General features: G+C 45.8%; 1 protein-coding gene across 6 annotated transcripts in view; it reads left to right on the top strand.

Annotated features, from left to right (window-relative positions):
- The window catches only part of LOC132827048 (unconventional myosin-XVIIIb-like), a 350,661-nt gene that overhangs the window by 70,316 nt on the left and 255,354 nt on the right, over window positions 1–24,991 (top strand). For all 6 annotated transcript variants that reach the window (XM_060843476.1, XM_060843475.1, XM_060843474.1 and 3 more), the window contains 2 exons: window positions 727–869; window positions 19,768–19,868. In XM_060843476.1, coding sequence (XP_060699459.1) covers window positions 727–869; window positions 19,768–19,868 — 244 coding nt within the window. The remainder of the gene's footprint in view (window positions 1–726; window positions 870–19,767; window positions 19,869–24,991) is intronic.

Below are 24,991 nucleotides of genomic sequence, written 5' to 3'. Positions count from 1 at the left end.
ATGTTTCCAGCCCTCCACCCCCAAACAATGCCACCCTACCCTCACTTCCTGGAAGCTGACAGCTCCTCCCATTCCTGAGGAACCTGAAACCGCATCCTCCTTCCATTGGATCAGATATCCTCAGACCCCTTCCCACCTTGTACCTTACACCTTACCTCCCTGGCTCCCTATTCACCTGGCACACTTAGCTACCATCTTCCCCTTCGCAGGAGCTGTCAATGTGGCTTCCTGCCATTCTTCCAAACCTTAAATCTCAAAATGTGCAGAATGCCTGCCATGGTAGAGGGAGTGAGGTTGGTTCCCCTATCATTGACTCCCCTGCTTTGTGAGAATTAAAGAGCGCCTCCCCATATTTCTGTATCTGCCCCGATCCGAATCTTCTGCCAGGAATGTGGACCCTGTTCTTAACGTACACGGGAAGGATCGGAGACAATCCGTGTGTGTGCGACTCTCATTCCTCAGAAAATCCACACGGAGGAAATCTTCCTGGTGTTGGGGATAGGGCTGGTATCGAACCTGAGCTGGACGCTGGGTAGGGGAGCGGGGGAATTGCGGAACGTACCCGTTTATCAAGTGGCTAGTCCAAACGCCTTCAGGTCAAAGCCCACAAACCCCGAGCCAACCTCAAAAAGGGAAAAGTGGACTGAGGGCACTAAGAAAATTTAAACTGCAAGATGATATTATCAGTTTGATTATACAGGGCTTTTCTTCCCCATTTTCTTTCAGTGGAGAAGATCCAAGCAATGTTTACCATCCTCCGGGCTTTTGGCACCAGATCCAGTCCCCACAACGACACCACGACGCGATTCTCAATGGTTGTCTCACTGGACTTCAACCAAGCTGGGCTTGTGTGTGCAGCCCACCTCCAGGTACTGCAAACGTCTCCAGGCCAGAGTACACAGAACAAAGGGCCAGGAATAGTCCCCTCTCTGCTGGGTGGCATCTAAGGTGTTAAACTGGGGTCGACTGTGCAGATACTTCCGCCCACCCCCATCCATAACGACAGGCCATAGTTTTAGGATGAGGGCTGGTAGACTTAAAATAGAGATGAGGAAGAATCACTTCTCTCGAAGGGTCACAAATCTGTGGAATTCACTCCCCCGGGTGTGCCCACACACTAAATAAATTCAGGGAGGCGATAGGCAGGTTATTAGCTCATAACGGGGTCAAAGGGTTACAGGGAATGGGCAGGAACTTGGAGTTGAGGCCAAGGTGTGATCAGCCATGATTGTATTGAATGGGGAAGCAGGCGTGAGGGGCTGAATGGCCTACTCCTGTTCCTTCTGACCACATCAAACCTCCAGCTGCAGTAGTGAGCTCCTTCCGAGCCAGGGCTTCATTGTCCTCTCTGACCTGATTGGTTGACATGTAAAGCAATGCCTGAAATTAGGATGTCTAATTGAGCTGTTAATCCCACCCTGGCTAAGCAAGACCACCTCCATGTGATCAGACCCTGCTCTCAGTCCCATCATCCGCCCAAAAGCACATGCCAACAATTGGGGTCATTTCTGTATCTGGGTCAGGCTGGAAGAAACCATTTCCACAGACCCCAGGAGGCCATTGTCTAAGTTAGTGCTGCAGGTAAGCCCACTGGTTAGCCACCATCTTGATGATCTGATGTGTCACTCTATGTGCCTGTGTGCCTGTGTGTCTTGATGTATGCATGTGTATGTGTCTGTGTGTGTTATTGTGTATGCGTGTGTCTCTGTGTGTGTATGTGAGTGTTTCTGTGTCTGCATGTGTATGCGTGAGTTTGTATGTGTGCAGATCTGTATGCATGTCTCTGTGTGTATATGTGCTGTGTGTGTGTGTGTGTGTGTGTGTGTGGGGGTGTGTGTGTATGTGCATGCCTGTAAATGCATCTGTGGGTCTATGTCTGTGCATGTGATGTCTGTGTGTCAGGGTCTGTTTGTGTGGGTCTGTGTGTGTGCCTGCGTGTGTGTGTGTGTGTGTGTGTGTCTGTATGCGTGTGTGTCTGTGTGTGTGTATCGGTCTGTATGTGAGAGTATGTGTGTGTGGGTCTGTGTGTGTGTGCATGTGTGCGTGTGGCTCTGTGTACATGTGTGCATGTGTGTGTGGGTCTGTGTGTGCATGCGCATGTGTATATGCGTGCATGTGGCTCTGTGTGTGTGTGGGTCTGTGCGTGGCATGCGCGCGGGCATGTGACTGTGTGTGTGGGGGTCTGTGTGTGTGTCTACATGTGATTCGTATGTGTGTGTGGCTCTGTGTGTGTGCTGCACGTGCGGCTGTGTGGGTGTGTGTGTGTGTGTACGTGTAGGTCTGTGTGTGGTGAGTGCGTGCATGTGTGGCTGTGTGGGGGGGTCTGTGTGTGTGTGCGTGTGTGTGTGGCTGTGTGTGTGTTTGTACATGTGTGGCTGTGTGTGGAGGGGGTCTGTGTGTGCATGTACGTATGGCTGTGCGTGTGTGTGGCTCTGTGTGCGTTCGTGTGTGTGTGTGTATGTGTGGCTCTGTGTGTGTGTGCGCATGTGTGGCTGTGCGCGTGTATGGCTGTGTGTGTGGCTCTGTGTGTGTGCATGTGTGTGTGGGTCTGTGTGTGTATGGGTCTGTGTGTGTGTATGTGTATGTGTCTGTGGCTCTGTGTGTGTATGCGTGTGTGGGTCTGTGTGTGTGCGTGTATGTACGTGTATGGCTGTGTGAGTGTGTGGGTCTGTGTGTGTGGGTCTGTGTGAGTGGGTCTGTATGCGTGTGTGGGTCTGTGTGTGTGTGCATGTGTGGGTCTGTGTGTGTGCGTGTGTGTGGGGGTCTGTGTGTGTTTATGTGTGCGTGTGTGTGTGTGGGTCTGTGTGTGTGCGTGTGTGTACGTGTATGGCTATGTGAGCATGTGGGTCCGTGTGTGTGTGGGACTGTATGTGTATGTGGGTCTGTGTGTATGTGTGTGGGTCAGTGTGTGTGCGCGTGTGTGTGGGGGTCTGTGTGTGTGTGTCACTCCGTGTGTGCATGTGTATGCGCGCACGTGTGGCTGTGTATGTGTGTGCGTGTGGCTCTGTGTGTGTGGGTCTGCGTGTGTGCTTATGTGTGTGGCTCCGCGTGTGTGTATATGTGGGTTGGTGTGTGTGTGGCTGTGTGTGTGTGTCTGTGGCTCTGTGTGTGTGCGTGTGTGGGTCTGTGTGTGTGGGGGTCTGTGTGTGTGTTTGTGGATCAGTGTGTATGTGTGCGCGCGTATGTGTGTGGGTCTGTGTGTGCGTGTGTGTATGTGTATGGCTCTGTGAGTGTGTTCGTCTGTGTGTGTGTGCGTGTGTGTGTGGATCACTATGTATGTGTGCATGAGTGTGTGTGGGTCTGTGTGTGTGTATGTGTATGGCTCTGCGAGTGTGTGGGTCTGTTTGTGTGGGACTGTATGTGTGTGTGGGTCTGTGTGTGTGTGGGTCTGTGTGTGCGTGTGTGTCTGTGTATATGGATCTGTGTGTGTGTATGTGTGTGGGTCTGTATGTGTGGGGGTCTGTGTGTGTGTGTGTGTGCGGGTGCGTGTGGATCAGTGTGTATGTGTGCGCGAGTGTGTGTGAGTCTGTGTGTGTACGCGTGTGTATGTGAATGGCTCTGTGTGTGTGTGGGTCTGTGTGTGTGAGTCTGTGTCTGTGTAGGTCTGTGTCTGTGTCGGTCTGTGTGTGTGTATGTGTGTGGGTCTGTGTGTGTGTGTGCGTGTGTGGGGGTGTGTGGGTGTGGGTGTGTGTGTATGTGTCTGTGTGTGTGTGTCTGTGGCTCGGTGTGTGTGGGTTTGTGTGTGGGTCTGTGTGTGTGTGACTCTGTGCGTGTGTGCATGCGTGTGTATGGGTCTGTGTGTGGGTGTGTGTGTATGTGTGTGCGTGTGCATGTGTGTTTGGGTTTGTGTGCGTGTGGCTCTGTGTGTGTGCACGCGTGTGTGTGGGTCTGTGACTGTGTGCGCGTGTGTGTGTGTGGGTCTGTGTGTGTGTGCATGTGTGTGGCTCTGTGTGTGTGGCTCTGTGACTCAGTGTGTGCGTGTGTGTGTGGGTCTGTGTGCGGGTCTGTGTGTGCGCGCGTCTGTGTGTGGGTCTGTGTGTGTGTGTGTGGGTGTGTGTGTATGTGTCTGTGTGTGTGTGTGCGTCTGTGGCTCGGTGTGTGTGGGTCTGTGTGTGTGCGTGACTCTGTGCGTGTGTGCATGTGAGTGTATGGGTCTGTGTGTGGGTGTGTGTGTGCATGTGTGTTTGGGTTTGTTTGTGTGTAATTTCCCTGTTTTAGTTTAAGCCTGTTCCCTCTTGTCCAATCGTGATGGCTGCAGCCGGAATCCTTCTCCCTTTGCACCTGCATCTTCCAAATGCTGAGCTTAACATATTTGTCCATATCACCACGTTTTAACATTAATATTAATCAAAGACCCTGTGAAAAGTTAATGAAAGAGCTTACATTACAGAAAGGCTGAAATACACAAAAATGCTTTATTATTTATATTTTTCAGTGTGACTATTTGCAGAATGGCCACATTGCTAGAAAGATTTATGGTCCATTCTTAATGGTCCTTCAGTGTGCTGTTGATGATGTCATCATCCCTATTCCTGATTAAACTCCTCACCTGACTACATTTAACACAGGCGTGCCTCAAACTATGGAATGGAATGGGATAGGTCTGCCCTCGGATTACAAATTGCTTCTTTTCCCTTGTCCTCCTTCGCAGCCACAACTGTATTCCATTCACCGGGTTTTATTTGGGCAGTGGATATCTCAGTCATTCCCAGTGGGATTGTATTGAATCTGTGGAACATCCCACCTTTACTGACTGGAAACAGCAGTAAATGCAAGAACGCAAACAGAGTTATTTATTGCAATGAGAACTCTTCCTGACATTCTAAGTTGTCCAGCTGATTTTAGGACAGGATTCAGACCACAATCTGTGTGGAATCAGTGTTGAGGGGTATCATTGTCGTCTGGGTTTGGATTGTTAAATATTTATCCACTGGGCTGGTATCTCCACACTTTGCTCAGCATCATCTTTATTCTGCTCGTGTGTATTTTCCCAGACCAGTTTGGCCTGGGTAGTATCAGTTCACTTTGAGGGGCAGAGGATTATGGGCTGAATTTTGTATACACCCTGATGGTAGGTTTGCTGGAGTGGGGGGGGGGGGGGGTGCGGGGAGAGAGAGGTATTCCCCTGAAATTCCCTTTACCCGCCTGTCCTGCGGTTTTAGTTTGGATGGACGAAGCCAAGGTTAGCTTTTTTTACACCGAGTCAACCTGTCCAGGGATGTTATTAGACACCGTCTAGAGAAGGTGGGACTGGAACCTGGGCCTCTTGGTTCAGAGGCAGGGACACTACAACTGTACCACAGGAACCCCCCCCCCTCCCCCAAGGCAGCCTGGTCTACACTTTACCCCAGTTGAGGCCCTTAAGTAGACAATTAATGAATACTGAAGGGTCATATTTTGCCCGGTCTCCATTCCCGTGCTGGTGGGATAGGTCTGGAAGCAGGAAGGATGCCTGAACAGTGACTGTCCCTGGATCTTGGATGGGAACAATGATGCAGATTATCTTTTCCTCCACAGGCACCTCTCCTGCCTCCCCTTCCCCCACTTTCTGATGGATGTTCTCTCACCTCCATGCTCTCCATCAATTTCCACAGCCTCCTCCCTAAGACCACTCAGACTGACCAGGTCCTGGACCCTGGGAATGAGACAGTGGGCACCGCTTGCAGTTCCAGTCCTGGCCACTGCTGCCAGTGGCGATGTTGGAGCTGCTCAGCTGTGGGCCGTTCTGATTGGCCAGTAGCTCTCTGTGCCAGGACCTCCTCCCAATGGAGGGGCAGGAATCCAATCTCCAGCCAATTAATGCTCCTTGGTGGGAAGGGCCAATTGAATAATCCTGCCCCATGTGTATCAGCCAAAGGCAATTCTGAGCACATATTCCATCCCAACAAGTAAGGCACTGAGAGAGAGCTGCACTGTTAAAGATCCTGTCAGTAGGGCCTTTAACCACAATTGTGCTCAGTTTTTAAGACATAAGAACATAAGAACGAGGAGCAGGAGTAGGCCATCCGGCCCATCGAGCCTGCTCTGCCACTCAATAAGATCATGGCTGATCTTTTCTTGGCCTCAGCTCCACTTACCCATCCACTCACCGTATCCCTTAAGTCCTTTATTGTTCAAAAAGAACTATCTTAGCTTTAAAAGTGTTTTCTGAAGTAGAGTCAACCACTTCACTGGGCAAGGAAATTCCATAGATTCACAACCCTCTGGGTGAAGAAGTTCCATCTCAATTCATTCTTAAATCTGCTCCCTCTAATCTTGAGGCTATACCTCTTGTCCTGGTTTCACCTGCCAGTGGAAACATCTCTCCACTTCTATTTTATCCATTCCCTTCATAATTTTATATGTTTCTATAAGATCCCTCCCCCCCCCCACACCATTCCTATAAATTCCCTACAATGTGGAAACAGGCCCTTTGGCCCAACAAGTCCACACTGACTCTCCGAAGAGTAACCCACCCAGACCCATTTCCCTCTCAGTCTACTCAGTCTCTCCTCATAAGCCAACCCCCTCAACTCTGGAATCAACCTAGTGAACCTCCTCTGCACTGCCTCCAGTGCCAGTACATCCTTTCTCAAGTAAGGAGACCAATGCTGCACACAGTACTCCAGCTGCGGCCTTAGCAGCAAGATCGAACTTAGGTGGAACTTAGAGCAGTCAACATCGATAGGGAAAAGGTACTCAGCAAACTATTAGGATTGAGGGCAGGCAATTCCCCTGGGCCTGATCACCTACATCCTAGGGCATTAAAGGAATTGAAGGTGGAGATAGTGGATCTATTAGTTACAATATTCCAAATTTCCCTGGACATGGAAAAAATGGATTGGAAAAATGCTAATGTAATGCCCTTATTCAAAAAGGGAGGAAGACAAAATGTGGGAAATTATAGACCAGTTACTTTGACATCTGCTGTTGGGGAAGTGTTGGAATGAATTATCAAGGAAGCAATATCAGGACATTTGGAAAGTCAAAACGGTCTCAATCAGAGTCTGCATGGTTTATAAACAGCAAATTATGTTTGCCTAATTTGCTAAAGTACTTTGAAGCTGGAACAAGCAAAGTGGATAATGGGGATCCTGCAGATGTAATATATCTGGACTTCGGGAAGGCATTTGATAAAGTGCCGCACAAAGGGTTAATTCAGAAGGTGGAATTATATGGAATTAGGGGTAATTTATTAGTTTGGATAGATGACTGGATGATGGACAGAAGATAGGGAGTCAGGATAATTTTCTTTTTCTGAATGGCAAGAAGTAACCCAGTGGGGTGCCACAGGATTCAGTCCTTGGGCCCCCAGTTATTTACTATCTACATCAATGACTTGGATACAGGGATAGAAAGCTCGACAACCAAATTTGCGGATAACACAAAAATAGGCGGGACGTTAAATTGCAATGAGGAAATAAAACCTTACAAATGGCTATAGGAAGGTTAGGAGAGTGGGCCAAAATGTGGCAGATGGAGTTTAATGTGGGTAGGTGTGAGGTCATGCATTTGGGTCAGAAGAATGGGGTGCTCTGGTGCAGAGGGATCTGGGAGTCCTCATTCATGAGTCACAGAAAGCTAGCACGCAGGGACAGCAGATAATACAGAAAGCAAATGGAATGTTGGTTTTTATAGCAAAAGGAATAAAATATAAATATAGGGAAATATTATTGCAACTATACAAGGTATTGGTGAGACCGCACCTGGAGTACTGTGCATTGTTTTCGTCTCCTTATTTGAGGAAAGATGTAGTGGCATTGGAAACGGTTCAGAGATGAGGGGTTTGTTGTCCGAAGAGAGATTGAACAGTTTAGACTTATACTGTCTGGAATTTAGAGGAATGAGCGGAGATCAAATTGAGGTATTCAAGATTATAAAAGGTGTGGATAAGATTGACATGGAGAGGATGCTTCCTCTTGTGGGACATTCTAGGATGAGAGGTCATAGTCTTAGGGTAAGGGGAAGCAAATTTAAAACAGAGTTGAGGAGAAACTACTTCTCCCAAAGAGTTGTGACTCTGTGGAATTCCCTACCACAAAGTGGGGTGGATGCTGGGACAGTGAGTAAATTTAAGGAGGAGTTGGACAGATTTTTAATTGGTAATGGGTTGTGAAGGGATGTGGAGAGAAGGCAGGGCAATGGGGGTATGGAGTAGATCAGCCATGATTGAATGGCCTAATTCTGCTCCTATATTTTATGAACTTATGAAGACCACCTCAAAAGGGTGAAAGTCTCTCCTTCCCAACAATTATAATCCTATTGCTGCATTCCACTGAAATTTTGAATGATTTGTCATTGCCACTCCTGGGGAGGTGGGGTGAAGAGGGAGAGGGGATTTGGTTTCTGAAATCACATTGTGAACTCTGTCTCTTTTCGATACAAAATATTTTCTCCCCTTTATCATTCTAGTCTGAAAAACTAGTTGATGAAAGATATTACTGAAACCAGTTTTTGCTTTTATATTTATTTAGTGTTAAATATTACAAGCATATTCCTAACTCAGCTAAATCACGATTTCAATAAATGTCTCTTTAGATGGGTGAAGGTAAACCCCCTGTGAATAGCTACCGTCTGCATGCACTTACACACAATCAATACACAATTCACATCTGTGATTTATGCATCGCCTGCATTGAGATGGTACAAACCCATCTTACTTACTGGCTTTTGACAAAGGCATTTACAGCTTGAGCTAATTGTTCAAAAATCTCACATGGAGAATGTCAATTTATCCTCTCCTCTCCACCAACAATGAAATAACTGACATTCTGAAGTTATGATGTTACTGAACATGATCATGTCCTACCGCATGGCGTTGTGCTACATGTACACAAACACACACACACACACACACACACACACACACACACACACACACACACACACACACACACACACACACCAAATAGTCTCACACACACCCCAATACTCTCTCACACACCCTAATACTCTCACATACACCCCAATACTCTCACACACAAAATGCACACACACCAATACTCTCACATACAACCCAATACACTCACACATACCCGAATACCCTCACATGCTTCCCAATACTCTCACACATCCCAATACTCACACACAACAATATTCACACACATGCCAATATTCTCACCCCCCCCCCCCCCCCAATACTCACACTAACCCCAAAACTCACACATGGCCCAATATTCATACATACTCCAATACTCACTCAAACCCCAATACTCACCACCCCCCCATATTCACACCCACTCGAATACTCACACCTGCACCAAAATTCCCCCCCTCAATACTTATACACGCCCCAATACTCACTCAAACCCCAATACTCTCACATACCCCAATACTCACCCAAATCCTAATACTCACCCCACCATATTCACACCCAAGCCAATACTCACACCCATCCCAAAACTCACACACCCCAATACTTACACACACCCCAATACTCACTCAAACCCCAATATTCACAAACCCCAATATTCACACACACCCCATTACTCTCACACACCCCAATACTCACACACTCCAGTATTCACAGACCTCAATATTCATACACACACCAATACTCTCACAAACAGCCCAATAATCTCACATACACCCCGATACTCTCACACACCTCAATACTCACACACTCCAATATTCACAAACCTCAATATTCATCCATACAACCCAATACTCTCATATGCACCATTATTCACACACACCCCAATACTCACACACACCAGTACTAACACAAACACCAATATCCACACACACCAACATTCATACGCTCACCAATACTCTCACACAACCTCCAATACTCACACAAACCCCAAACTTCACACATGGCCCAATACTCTCACACACAAAATTCACACAGACCAATACTCTCACATAAAACCCAGTACTCTCACTCATACCTGAATACTCTCACACGCTCCCCGATGCTTTCACACACCCCAATATTCACATGCACTCCAATACTCTCACCCCCCCCAAAACTCACACACACCCCAACATTCACACACACCACAATATTCACACACCTCAATACTCTCACACACCCCAATACTCACACACACTCCAATACTCACACACACTCCAATACTCTCACACACACCTCAATACTCATTCAAACCCCAATATTCACACACCCCAATATTCACACACATCCCAATACTCAAACACACCAATATTCACACACCCGAATATTCACACATACCAATATTCACATGCACTCCAATACTCTCACCCCCTCAATACTCCCACATACCCCAATACTCACACACACTCCAATACTCTCAAAAACACCCCAATACTTACACACACTCCAATGTTCTCACACACCCCAATACACACATATCCCAATATTCACAGATGCCCCGATATTCACACACACCAATACTCTCACACACCCCAATATTTACACAAACCCCAATGTTCTCACACATTCCAATACTCAAACATCCCAACATTCACACATGCCCCGATATTCACACCCCAATGTTGACACACACCCCAATTCTCTCACACAAAATTCACATACCCTAGTACTCTGACACACACCAATATTCACAAACACCACAATACTCACACACCTCAATACTCCCACACACCCCAATACTCACACACACTCCAATACTCTCACAAACACCCCAATACTTACACGCACCCCAATGTTCTCACACACCCCAATACACACATATCCCAATATTCACACATGCCCCGATATTCACACACTCCAATACTCTCACACACCCCAATACTTACACACACCCCAATGTTCACACACTCCCCAATACTCAAACATCCCAACATTCACACATGCCCCGATATTCACACCACAATGCTGACACACACCCCACTACTCTCACACAAAATGCACACACACCAATACTCTCACATTCAACCCAATACCCTCACACATATCCGAATACTCTCACATGCTCCCCAATGCTCTCACACATTCCAATATTCACACACCCCAATATTCATACACACCCCAATACTTACACACATCCCAGTACTCACACACACACCAATATTCACACACCCCAATATTCACACAAACCCCAATATTCACACAAACCCCAATACTCACACAAACCCCAATATTCACATGCCCCAATCTTCACACACATCCCAATACTCACACACTCCAATATTTACACACACCCCAATACTCACACACCCCAATACTCTAGCACTCTCCAATATCATGCACACCCCAATACTCACACACCCCAATACTCACACCCCCCCAATACTCACACACTCCAATACTCACACACCCCATACTCACACCCCCCCCAATACTCACACACCCCAATACTCTAGCACTCTCCAATACTCATGCACACCCCAATACTCACACACCCCAATACTCACACACACCCCAATACTCACATACCCCAATACTCACACACCCCAATACTCTAGCACTCTCCAATACACATGCACACACCAATGTTCTCACACACCCCAATACTCACACTAACCCCAAAAATTAAAACACCAATATTCACACCCACTCAAATACTCACACATGTGCCAAAACTCGCACACATACCAATGCTCAGTCGAACCCCAATACTCTCACATACCCCAATACTCACTCAAACCCTAATACTCACACATACCCCAATATTCACTCCCACTCCAATACTCAAACCTACCCCAAAATTCACACCCACCCCAATACTCACACACCCCAATACTCACTCACCCCAATATCTAGCACTCTCCAATACACATGCACACACCAATACTCTCACACACCCCAATATTCACTCCTACTCCAATACTCACACCTACCCCAAAACTCACACACACCCCAATACTTACACACACTCCAATACTCACACCTACCCCAAAACTCACACACACCCCAATACTTACACACACTCCAATACTCTCACATGCTCCAATACTCTCATACTTCCCAATACTCACACATTCCAATACTCACAGACCTCAATATTCACACACTCCAATACTCTCACACACCCCAATACTCTCACACACCCCAATACTCTCACACTGCCCAATCATCACGCACTCCAATATTCACAGACCTCAATATTCACACGCACACCAATACTTTCACAAACAACCCAATACTCTCTCATAAGCCCCAATATTCACACACATCCCAATACTCACACACTTCAATATTCACAGACCTCAGTATTCACACACACACCCCAATACTCTCACACACCCCAATACTCTCACACACAATACTCTCACACACAATACTCTCACACACCCCAATGCTCTCACACACAATACTCTCGCACCCACAACAATATTCTCACATATGCACCAATACTCTCAGACCATGCAGCAATACTCACACACCTCAACACTCACAAACACCCCAACACTCTCACACACAAAATTCACACACACCAATACTCTCACATACAACCCAATACTCTCACACATGCCTGAATACTCTCACATGCTTCCCAATACTCTCACACATCCCAATATTCACACACCCCAATATTCACACACACCCCAATACTCACACACACAAAATTCATACACAAACTAATGCTCCCATACATATCCCAATACTCACACCAACAATATTCACACACATGCCAATATTCTCACAGCCCCCCCCCCCCCCCCAAATACTCACACTAACCCCAAAACTCACACATGGCCCAATATTCATACACACCCCAATACTCACACTAACCCCAAAACTCACATATGGCCCAATATTCATACACACCCCAATACTCACTCAAACCTCAATACTCACACCCCACCAATAGTCACACCCACTTGAATACTCACACCTGCCCCAAAACTCACACCCCCCAATACTTACACACACCCCAATACTCCCACATACCCCAATACTCTCACACGCCGCAATTCTCTCACACACCCCAATACTCACACACTCCAATATTCACAGACCTCAATATTCACACACGCACCCCAATACTCTCACAAACAACCCAATACTCTCAGACATACCCCAATACTCTCACACACCCCAATACTCACACACTCCAATATTCACAGACCTCGATATTCACACATACACCCCAATACTCTCACAAACAACCCAATACTCTCACACACTCCAATACTCTCACATACCCCAACACTCTCACACATGCACCAATACTCACCCCCCCCCAATAGTCACACATGCCCCAATACACACACACCCCAATACTCATACAAACCCCAGGGTTCATACCCCACCCAGTATTCACACACACACCAATACTCACACTAACCCCAAAACTCACATATGGCCCAATATTCATACACACCCCAATACTCACTCAAACCCCAATACTCACACCCCACCAATAGTCACACCCACTTGAATACTCACACATGCCCCAAAACTCACACACCCCAATACTTACACACACCCCAATACTCTCACATACCCCAATACTCTCACATACCCCAATACTCTCACACGCCGCAATTCTCTCACATACACCAATACTCACACACTCCAATATTCACTGACCTCAATAGTCACACGCACACCAACACTCTCACAAACAACCCAATACTCTCACACACACCCCCAATACTCTCACACACTCCAATACTCTCACACACCCCAATACTCTCACACATGCACCAATACTCACCCCCCCCCAATAGTCACCATGCCCCAATACACACACACCCCAATACTCATACAAACCCCAGGGTTCATACCCCACCCAGTATTCACACACACACCAATACTCACACACACCCCAACATTCGCACATTCCCCACTATTCACACCTACTCCAACACTCTCACACTCCAGTACTCACACACACCCCAATAATGTCACACACTCTAATTCTCACACACACACTCTAGTACTCTCACACACACACTCTAGTACTCTCACACAACCCCAATATCCACATATGCCCCAATATTCACACACACCCCAGTACACACACACCTCAATATTCACACACATCCCAATACTCTCACACTCACCCCAATACTGTCACACATCCCAATGATCTCACACTCCAGTACTCACACACACCCCAATAATGTCACACACTCTAATTCTCACACACACACTCTAGTACTCTCACACAACCCCAATATCCACATATGCCCTAATATTCACACACACCCCAGTACTCTCACACACCTCAATATTCACACACATCCCAATACTCACACACCCCAATATTCACACACACACCAATATTCATATACGCCCCAATATTCACACACACCCAGTACTCACACACACCTCAATATTCACACACATCCCAATACTCTCACTCACCTCAATATTCACACACATCCCAATACTTACACACATCCCAATACTCACACACACCCCAATATCCACACACACTACAATACTCATGCACATCCCAATATCCACACGCATCAAATGTAACACCGCCCCAATTTCACACTCTCCCCAATGCCCTCTTGCACCCCAATACTCACAAACACCTCAATATCTACACACGCCCCACTACTCACACATACCCCAACTTTCAATCACACCCCCATACTCAAATACACCTCAATATTCACGCACACACCAATACTCTCACACAAACCCCAATACTCACAAACATCCCAATACTCACACACACCCCAATACTCTTGCACATCCTAATACTCTTGCACACCGCAATACTCTCCCACTCTCCAACACTGATGCACACACCAATACTCACACACATTCCAGTACTCTCCCACTCTCCAATACTCATGCACACCCAAATACTCATTTGTACCCCAATACTCACACACTCCTCAATACTCTCACACATCGCAGTATTCATACGCATCCCAAAATTAACACACACCCCAATATTCTTGCACATCCTCATACTCACACATACCCCAATACTCACACACACCTCAATACTCATGCACTCACCAATGCTCACACACTCTCCAATACACGTGCACATGTCAACACTCACACCCACCAATACTCTCACACACACACTCACACTCACTCTAATACTCTCACACACAACCCAATATTTACACACACCCCAATGTTCACACACTCCACAATACTCACCCAACCCCAATATTCACATGCCCCAATCTTTACACACATCCCAGTACTTACACACACACCAATATTCACACATGCACCACTATTCACACACACCCCAACTTTCAAACCTACCTCAATACTCAAATACACCTCAATATTCACGCACACGCCAATACTCTCACACAAACCCCATACCCACAAACATCCCAATACTCACACATACCCCAATACTCTTACACATTGCAATATTCACATGCATCCCAAAGCTAACACATGCCCCAATACTCTTGCACATCCTAATACTCTTGCACACCGCAATACTCTCCCACTCTCCAATACCCATGCACACTCCAATACTCACACACACCTCAATATTCTCCCACTCTCCAACACTGATGCACACACTAATACTCACACACACTCCAATACTCTCCCACTCTCCAATACTCATGCACACCCAAATACTCATTTGCACCCCAATACTCACACACTCCTCAATACTCTCACACATCGCAGTATTCATACGCATCCCAAAATTAACACACACCCCAATATTCTTGCACATCCTCATGCTCACACATACCCCAATACTCACACACACCTCAATACTCATGCTCTCACCAATGCTCACACACTCTCCAATGCACGTGCACATGTCAACACTCACACCCACGAATACTCTCACACACACACAAACACACACACTCACACTCACTCTAATACTCTCACACACAACCCAATATTCACACAAACCCCAATGTTCACACACTCCACAATACTCACCCAACCCCAATATTCACATGCCCCAATCTTTACACACATCCCAATACTTACACACACACCAATATTCACACATGCCCCACTACTCACACACACCCCAACTTTCAAACCTACCTCAATACTCAAATACACTTCAATATTCACGCACACGTCAATACTCTCACACAAACCCCATACCCACAAACATCCCAATACTCACACACACCCCAATACTCTTACACATTGCAATATTCACATGCATCCCAAAGCTAACACATGCCCCAATACTCTTGCACATCCTAATACTCTTGCACACCGCAATACTCTCTCACTCTCCAATACTCATGCGCACACCAATACTCACACACACCCCAATACTCTCCCACTCTCTAATACTCATGCACACTCCAATACTCACACACACCCCAATACTCTCCCACTCTCCAATACTCATGCACACCACAATACTCACACGCTCCTCAATACTCTCACTCATCGCAGTATTCATACACATCCCAAAATTAACACACACCCCAATACTTTTGCACATCCTCATACTCACACATACCCCAACACTCACACACCTCTCAATACGCATGCACTCATCAATGCTCACACACTCTCCAATACACGTGCACACATCAGCACTCACACCAACTAAAACTCACACACCCCAATACTTACAGACATCCCAATACTCCAACACACCCCAATACTCTCACATACCCCAATACTCTCATACGCTGCAATTCTCTCACACACCCCAATACTCACACACTCCAATATTCACAGACCTCAATATTCACACACACACCCCAATACTCTCACAAACAACCCAATACTCTCAGACATACCCCAATACTCTCACATACCCCAATACTCACACACTCCAATATTCACAGACCTCGATATTCACACACACACCAATACTCTCACAAACAACTCAATACTCTCACACACTCCAATACTCTCACATACCCCAATACTCACACATACCCCAATACTCTCACACATGCCCCAATACATACACACCCCAATACTCATACAAACCCCAGGGTTCACACCCCACCCAGTATTCACACACACATCAATACTCACACACACCCCAACATTCACACATGCCCCAATATTCACACCCACTCCAACACTCTCACACTCCAGTACTCACACACACCCCAATAATGTCACACACTCTAATTCTCACACACACACTCTAGTACTCTCACATAACCCCAATATTCACATATGCCCCAATATTCACACATACCCCAATACTCACACACACCCCAATATCCACACACACTACAATGCTCATGCACATCCCAATATCCACATACATCAAATGTAACACCCCCCCAATTTCACACTCTCCCCAATGCCCTTATGCACCCCAATACTCACAAACACCCCAATATCCACACACGCCCCACTACTCACACAAACCCCAACTTTCAAACACACCCCAATACTCAAATACATCTCAATATTCACGCACACACCAATACTCTCACACAAACTCCAATACTCACAAACATCCCAATACTACACACACCCCAATACTCTTACACACCGCAATATTCACAGACATCCCAAAACTAACACACGCCCCAATACTCTTGCACATCCTAATACTCTTGCACACCGCAATGCTCTCCCACTCTCCAATACTCATGCACACACCAATACTCACACACCCTAATACTCTCCCACTCTCCAATACTCATGCACACACCAATACTCACACACACCCCAATACTCTCTCACTCTCCAATACTCATGCACACACTAATACTCACACACACCCTAATACCTACACATACCCCAATGTTCTCACACTCCCCAATACTCAAACATCCCAACATTCACACATCCCCTGATATTTACACATCAATATTGACACACACCCTACTACTCTCACACAAAATGCACTCACACCAATACACTCACATTCAACCCAATACCCTCACACATACCCGAATACTCTCACGTGCTCCCCAATGCTCTCACACATTCCAATATTCACACACCCCAATATTCACACACACCCCGATACTTACACACATCCCAGTACTCACACACACTCCAATATTCACACACACCCCAATACTCACACAAACCCCAATATTCACATGCCCCAATCTTCACACACATCCCAATACTTCCACACATACCAATACTTACACACACCCCAATATTTACACACACCCCAATACTCACACACCCCAATACTCTAGCACTCTCCAATACTCATGCACACCCCAATACTCACACACCCCAATACTCACACACACCCCAATACTCACACACCCCAATACTCTAGCACTCTCCAATACTCATGCATGCCCCAATACTTACACACCCCAATACTCACACACACACACTCCAATACTCACACATACCCCAATACTCACACACTCCAATACTCTAGCACTCTCCAAACTCATGCACACACCAATAATCTCACACACGCCAATACTCACACTAACCCCAAAACTCACACCCCCCAATATTCACACCCACACAAATACTCACACACGTGCCAAAACTCACACACATCCCAATGCTCAGTCGAACCCCAATACTCTCACATACCCCAAAACTCACTCAAACCCTAATACTCACACATACCCCAATATTCACTCCTACTCCAATACTCACACCTACCTCAAAACTCACACACACCCCAATACTTACACACACCCCAATACTCTCACATGCTCCAATACTCACCTCAACACTCACACATACCCCAATACTCTCACACACAAAATTCACACACACCAATACTCTCACATACAACCCAATACTCTCACATGCTCCAATACTCTCACACACCCCAATACTCACACATTCCAATACTCACAGACCTCAATATTCACACACACCAATACTCTCACACACCCCAATACTCTCACACAGCCCAATTATCACACACTCCAATATTCACACGCACACCAATACTCTCACAAATAACCCAATACTCTCACATACACCAATATTCACACACACCCCAATACTCTCACACACCCAACATTCACACACATCCCAATACTTACACACATCCCAATACTCACACACATCCCAATACTCACACACACCCCAATATTCACACACACCACAAAACTCATACACATCCCAAGATTCACACACCCAAATTTAACACGCCCCCCAAATTTCACACTCTCCCCAATGCTCTCACACACCCCAATACTCACAAACACCCCAATATTCACACACGCACCACTACTCTCACACACCCCAATACTCACCAACACCCCAATATTCACACATGCACCACTACTCTCACACACCCCAATGCTCACAAACACCCCAATATTCACACACACACCACTACTCTCACACACCCCAATACTCACAAACACCCCAATATTCACACACGCCCCACTACTCTCATGCACCCCCCCAAATTTCACACACATCCTAGTACGCAAATACATCTCAATATTCATGCACACGCCAATACTCTCACACAAACTCCAATACTCACAAACATCCCAATACTCACACACACCCCAATATGCTCACATCCTCCAATACTCACACACCCTCCAATACGCACAAACACCCCAATATCCATGCACAACCCAATGCTCATGCACACCTCAATACTCACGCCCACCAATACTCTCTCTCACACACACACATGCAAACGCACACAGGCTTGAAGCGTGGCACTCCAACCGGAACTCAATCCATAACATATTGAACTGGACCCCATATACAAACCACTCAGATACATAACCGGACGTACTGGAAAACAGAGACACATAAATACCAGGTGGGACAGACCATCAGCGCTTCACCAGAGGCACACTGACGATGTCACCTAGCGAGGTGATGAAATGTCTGCAGAAAAACACATTCACCTGGTGAAGGAAGGTACAACCTCAGAGACACAAACATACACAAATTAATGCTCCAGCATTCACCATCACACACACACATGCACACACAGAAACAGACGCGCATATACTCCATTTTACAATTTCCTTGGAATTGTTTTTCAGACAATGCTACTGGAGCGAATTCATGTCCAACAACAACCAAATGGTGAGGGATCGTTTAATGTCTTCTACCAGATGCTGGCTGGCTTGGACCGATCTCACAGGTAGAGTGTCAGTTTGACTCGGGAACTTGTATAGAATGCACTGAGCCTGCTCTCTGTAGGTGGATAGACAGTAACGGTGTATGTATAGACAGTAACGGTAGGTGCATAAACAGTAAGAGTTGGTTTTTAGACAGTAACGGTAGGTGTATGGACAGTAACAGTAGGTGTATAGACAGTGTTCCCTTCCCCCACCTCATCCTAGTTTCAAACTTTCAGTTCAGCACTGTCCCCATGACTTGTTCGGACTTGTCCTACCTGCCTATCTCCTTTTCCACCTATCCACTCCACCCTCCCCTCCCTGACCTATCACCTTCATCTCCTCCCCCACTCACCCATTGTACTCTATGCTACTCTCTCCCCACCCCCACCCTCCCCTAGTTTATCTCTCCATGATTCCGGCTCACTGCCTTTATTCCTGATGAAAGGCTTTTGCCCGAAACGTCGATTTCGCTGCTTGTTGGATGCTACCTGAACTGCTGTGCTCTTCCAGCACCACTGATCCAGAATATGTGTACAGATAGTAACAGTATGTGTATAGATAGTAAGAGTTGGTGTATAGACAGTAACAGTAGGTGTATAGACAGTAACGATAGGTATATGGACAATAACAGTAGGTGTATAGACAGTAAGAGTTGGTGTATAAACAGTAACGTAGGTATATGGACAGTAACGATAGGTGTATAGACAGTAAGAGTTGGTGTATAAACAGTAACGTAGGTATATGGACAGTAACGATAGGTGTATAGACATTAACAGTAGTTGTATGGACAGTGACAGTAGGTGTATTGACAGTAATGGTAGGTGTATGAACAGCGACGGTAGATGTATGGACATTAATGGCAGGTGTATAGACAGTATTGGTGCGTGTATGGATAGTAACAGTAGGTATATGGACAGTAATAGTAGGTGTATAGACAGTAACAGTAGGTGTATGGACAGTAATGGTAGGTGTATGGACAGTATTGGTGCGTGTATGGACACTCTCCTCATTTCTGATGAAGGGCTTATGCCCGAAACGTTGAATTTCCTATTCCTTGGATGCTGCCTAACCTGCTGTGCTTTAACCAGCAACACATTTTCAGCATGTATGGACAGTAACAGTAGGTGTACGGACTGTAATGGTAGGTATATGGACAGTAACAGTAGGTATATAGACAGTAACGGTAGGTGTATGGACAGTAACGGTAGGTGTATAGACAGTACCAGTGGGTATACGGACAATAAGGGTAGGTGTATAGACAGTAACGGTAGGTGTATAGACAGTACCAGTGAGTATACGGACAGTAACGGTAGATGTATAGACAGTAATGGTAGGTGTATAGACAGTAACGGTAGGTGTATAGACAGTACCAGTGAGTATACGGACAGTAACGGTAGATGTATAGACAGTAATGGTAGGTGTATAGACAGTAACGGTAGGTGTATAGACAGTACCAGTGGGTATACGGACAGTAACGGTAGGTGTATAGACAGTAACAGTAGGTATATGGACAGTAACTGTAGGTGTATGGACAGTAACAATAGGTGTATGGACAGTAACAGTAGGTGTATGGACAGTAATGGTAGGTATATAGACATTAACAGTGGGTATACGGACAGTAACGGTAGGTATATAGACATTAACAGTGGGTATACGGACAGTAACGGTAGGTGTATGGACAGTCCCAGTGGGTATACGGACAGTAACGGTAGGTGTTTAGACAGTACCAGTGGGTAAATGGACAGTAACGGTAGGTATATGGACAGTAATGGTAGGTGTATGGACAGGAACGGTAGGTGTACAGACAGTAACGGTAAATGTATGGACAGTAACAGTAGGTGTATGGACAGTAATGGTAGGTGTATGGAGAGTAACAGTAGGTGTATGGACAGTACCAGTGGGTATACGGACAGTAATGGTAGGTGTATGGACAGTAACAGTAGGTGTTCAGACAGGAGCAGTAAGTGTATGGACAGTAACAGTCAGTGTATGGACAGGAACGTTAGGTGTATGGGCAGGTACGGATAGTAACGGTAGGTGTATAGACAGTACCAGTAGGTATATGGACAGTAACGGTAGGTGTATGGGCAGTAATGGTAGGTGTATAGACAGTACCAGTAGGTATATGGACAGTAACGGTAGGTGTATGGGCAGTAATGGTAGGTGTATAGACAGTACCAGTAGGTATATGGACAGAAATGGTAAGTGTATGGACAGTAACAGTAGGTGTATGGATTGTAACAGTAGATGTATGGGCAATAACAGTCGGTATATGGACTGTAATCATAGGTGTATGGACAGTAACAGTCGGTATATGGACAGTAATCGTAGGTATATGGACAGTAATAGTGAGTGTTTGGACAGGAGCGTTAGGTGTACGGACAGTAACAGTAGGGGTACGGACAGTGGCAGTGTGTGTATAGACAGTAATGGGAGGAGTATGGACAGTAACGGTAGGTATACGAACAATAACAGTGGGTGTATAGACAGTAACGGTAGGTGTATGGGTAGTAACAGTAAGTGTACGGACAGTAACGGTATGTGTATGGACAGTAACAGTAGGTGTATGGGCAGGAATGTTAGGCGTATGGATAGTAACAGTCAGTTTATGGACAGTAATGGTAAGTATATGGACCGTAACAGTAGGTGTATGGGCAGTAACAGTAGGTGTATAGACAGTAACAGTACGTGTATAGACAGTAATGTTAGGTGCATAGACAGTAACAATACGTGTATGAACAGTAACAGTTGGTATAACTACAGTAACGGTAATTGTATGGACAGTAACGGTAGGTGTATGGATGGTAACATTGGGTGTATGGACAGTAACAGTAGGTATATGGACAGTAGCAGTAGTTGTATGGGCATTAACAGTCGGTGTATGGACATGTATGACTATGTTTACATTGGTATGGCCATGTTTATACAGGTATGACTATGTTTACACAGGTATGACTACGTTTCAGCAGATATGGTCATGCTCAACCGAAGTTGTCAAAAACTGACAGCACACAATTATTGCTTTCAGGAAGGCAAATGGTATATTGGTCTTCATTGCAAGAATATTTGAGTCCAGACATAGAGATGTCTTACTGCAGCTATACAGGGCCTTGTTGAGACCCCACCTGCAGTACTGTGTGGGATTTTAGTCTCCCTGCCTGAGAGAGTTACGTATTGAGCAAAGAGAGAGTGATCACTCGGCTTATACCAAGGATGGCAGGACTGACCTATGAGGAGAGATTGATTTGATTGGGCCTGTATTCAATAGAGCTTGGAAAGATGTAGAGAGATTATTTGATTGAAATGCCTAAAATTCTAACACTGCTTGACAGACTGAGGTGAAGCAGGATGGTTGGAGAGTCTAGAAACAAGAGTTACAATCTCAGGAGACAGGTTATTGTGCACAAGTTGATTTCTGGGTTTCTTGTTATGTTCTGTTGCTTCAGAACCAACTACAAATCTTCCTTCTAGTACAGACACATTGGGCCAAATGGCATCCTTATGCACCACAACAATATTGTCATCCTGCTAGTCCAGGGACTGTTCAGTAAAATGGCGGGGAATGGTTCACGATAAATCTCTGCAGAAGAGGCTCTTATCTGTATGAACCAGGTCAGTTTAATGACAGCTCAGTAACTGTATATGTGTTCCACTAACTCTCAGGCAGATTGACGACTGCTAACTAGAGGTTGAGAAGCCACGTTCACCTCCTTGCTGTTCAACAGCTACCTGCTCTTGTTTACAACAGCCTGAAGCCAAGGTGGCATGGTGGCTCAGTGGTTAGCACTGCTGCTTCACAGCACCAGGGACCCAGGTTCAATTCTACCCTCAGGGGCAACTGTCTGTGTGGAGTTTGCACATTCTCCCATTCTGGTTTGTACCAGTTTCCCCTGCAGCCCAAAGCTGTGCTGGTTAGGTTGCATGGCTATGCTAAATTGCCTGTAGTGTGCAGGGATGAACAGGCTAGGTAGATTGGCCATGGGAAATTGCCCATAGTGTCCAGGTGGGATAGCCATGGGGAATGGAGGGTTATAGGGTAGCTATAGGGGGGGGGGGGATGCTAATCCAAAGGTTGTTAAGAACTCAATGGGTCAAATGATCTGCTTCTGCACTGTAGGGATTCTAATGATATGAAGACTTAATGTTCCATGCACTGAAGAATGGGTGCAGCTTCAGCTCGCCTCACACAATATTTCCGACATGAGTGTAAAGTACTTTGAGATCTCCTTTGGTCATGAAAGGAGCTATATAAATGCAATTTTATTAAATCTCTGATTGTGTTTCCACTCCAATCATTTCTTGATGTATGCTTGTTTATATTTTGAGTGTGGAATTGCAATGGAGCCCTAAATGTTGCTTATATTCTGAAACGGAAAGATAAGATTGTATAATGATAGGCCACCAGGTGGCAGTATGAGGCAGCACTAACAGAAATCAGAACTTCATCCTTTTGATGAACCTGAATGGGGAATATGACAGGCTGAGTTGCTGCTTTGATTTGTGTTATACTTACAATCAAGATTATTTCTGTACCTTTCTCTTTGTTTAATCACTTGCAGATCAAAATTATTTCTACACACTTTATTTAAAAACACAGAAACACACAGAGGTCAAAATTATCTCTACATATTTCTATTTATTTAAATACACAGAGAGAATATTGCAAACAAATCTCTTCAATATGTTGCCCCTGTTGTCAATTCCTCATTGGGATGTTTGGTGTCACTCCTAGTGCCGATGTCCCACACCCAGGTCTCATTGTATGGTTTACAGCCATTCCCTACCCTTCCCCAATTTCTGACATGGCCATCTCTCACCATACCCCACCTGCCATGCCCCCTCCTAAAGAAAAGGCAATTCTGAGGCCGAATCAAACCTTTTACAATGTTGATGTCATTTTTGACTCCATAACTGGCTACCCACCACTTGATTATAATGTCACCAAGAGACGCACCCAACTCCATCCTATGCCAGCTCAACAGCTGCTGTGACCCTCATACACTGCCCTGTTACCCAGCATCCCACATTCTACCCTCCACAAACCTCCTTTGTCTGTTTGTCAATGGTGTCTGGATGTAGTTGACAAGGCTACCAACGACTGTCCACCCCTAACCATTCACGAAGGGGTAGTGGTCAGCTGCTT

Source organism: Hemiscyllium ocellatum, chromosome 24 (assembly GCF_020745735.1).
Source record: "Hemiscyllium ocellatum isolate sHemOce1 chromosome 24, sHemOce1.pat.X.cur, whole genome shotgun sequence".
Classification (NCBI taxonomy): Eukaryota; Metazoa; Chordata; class Chondrichthyes; order Orectolobiformes; family Hemiscylliidae; genus Hemiscyllium; species Hemiscyllium ocellatum.
The sequence above is the reverse complement of the archived record's forward strand: the minus strand, read 5'-3'. Positions and strand labels throughout refer to the sequence as shown.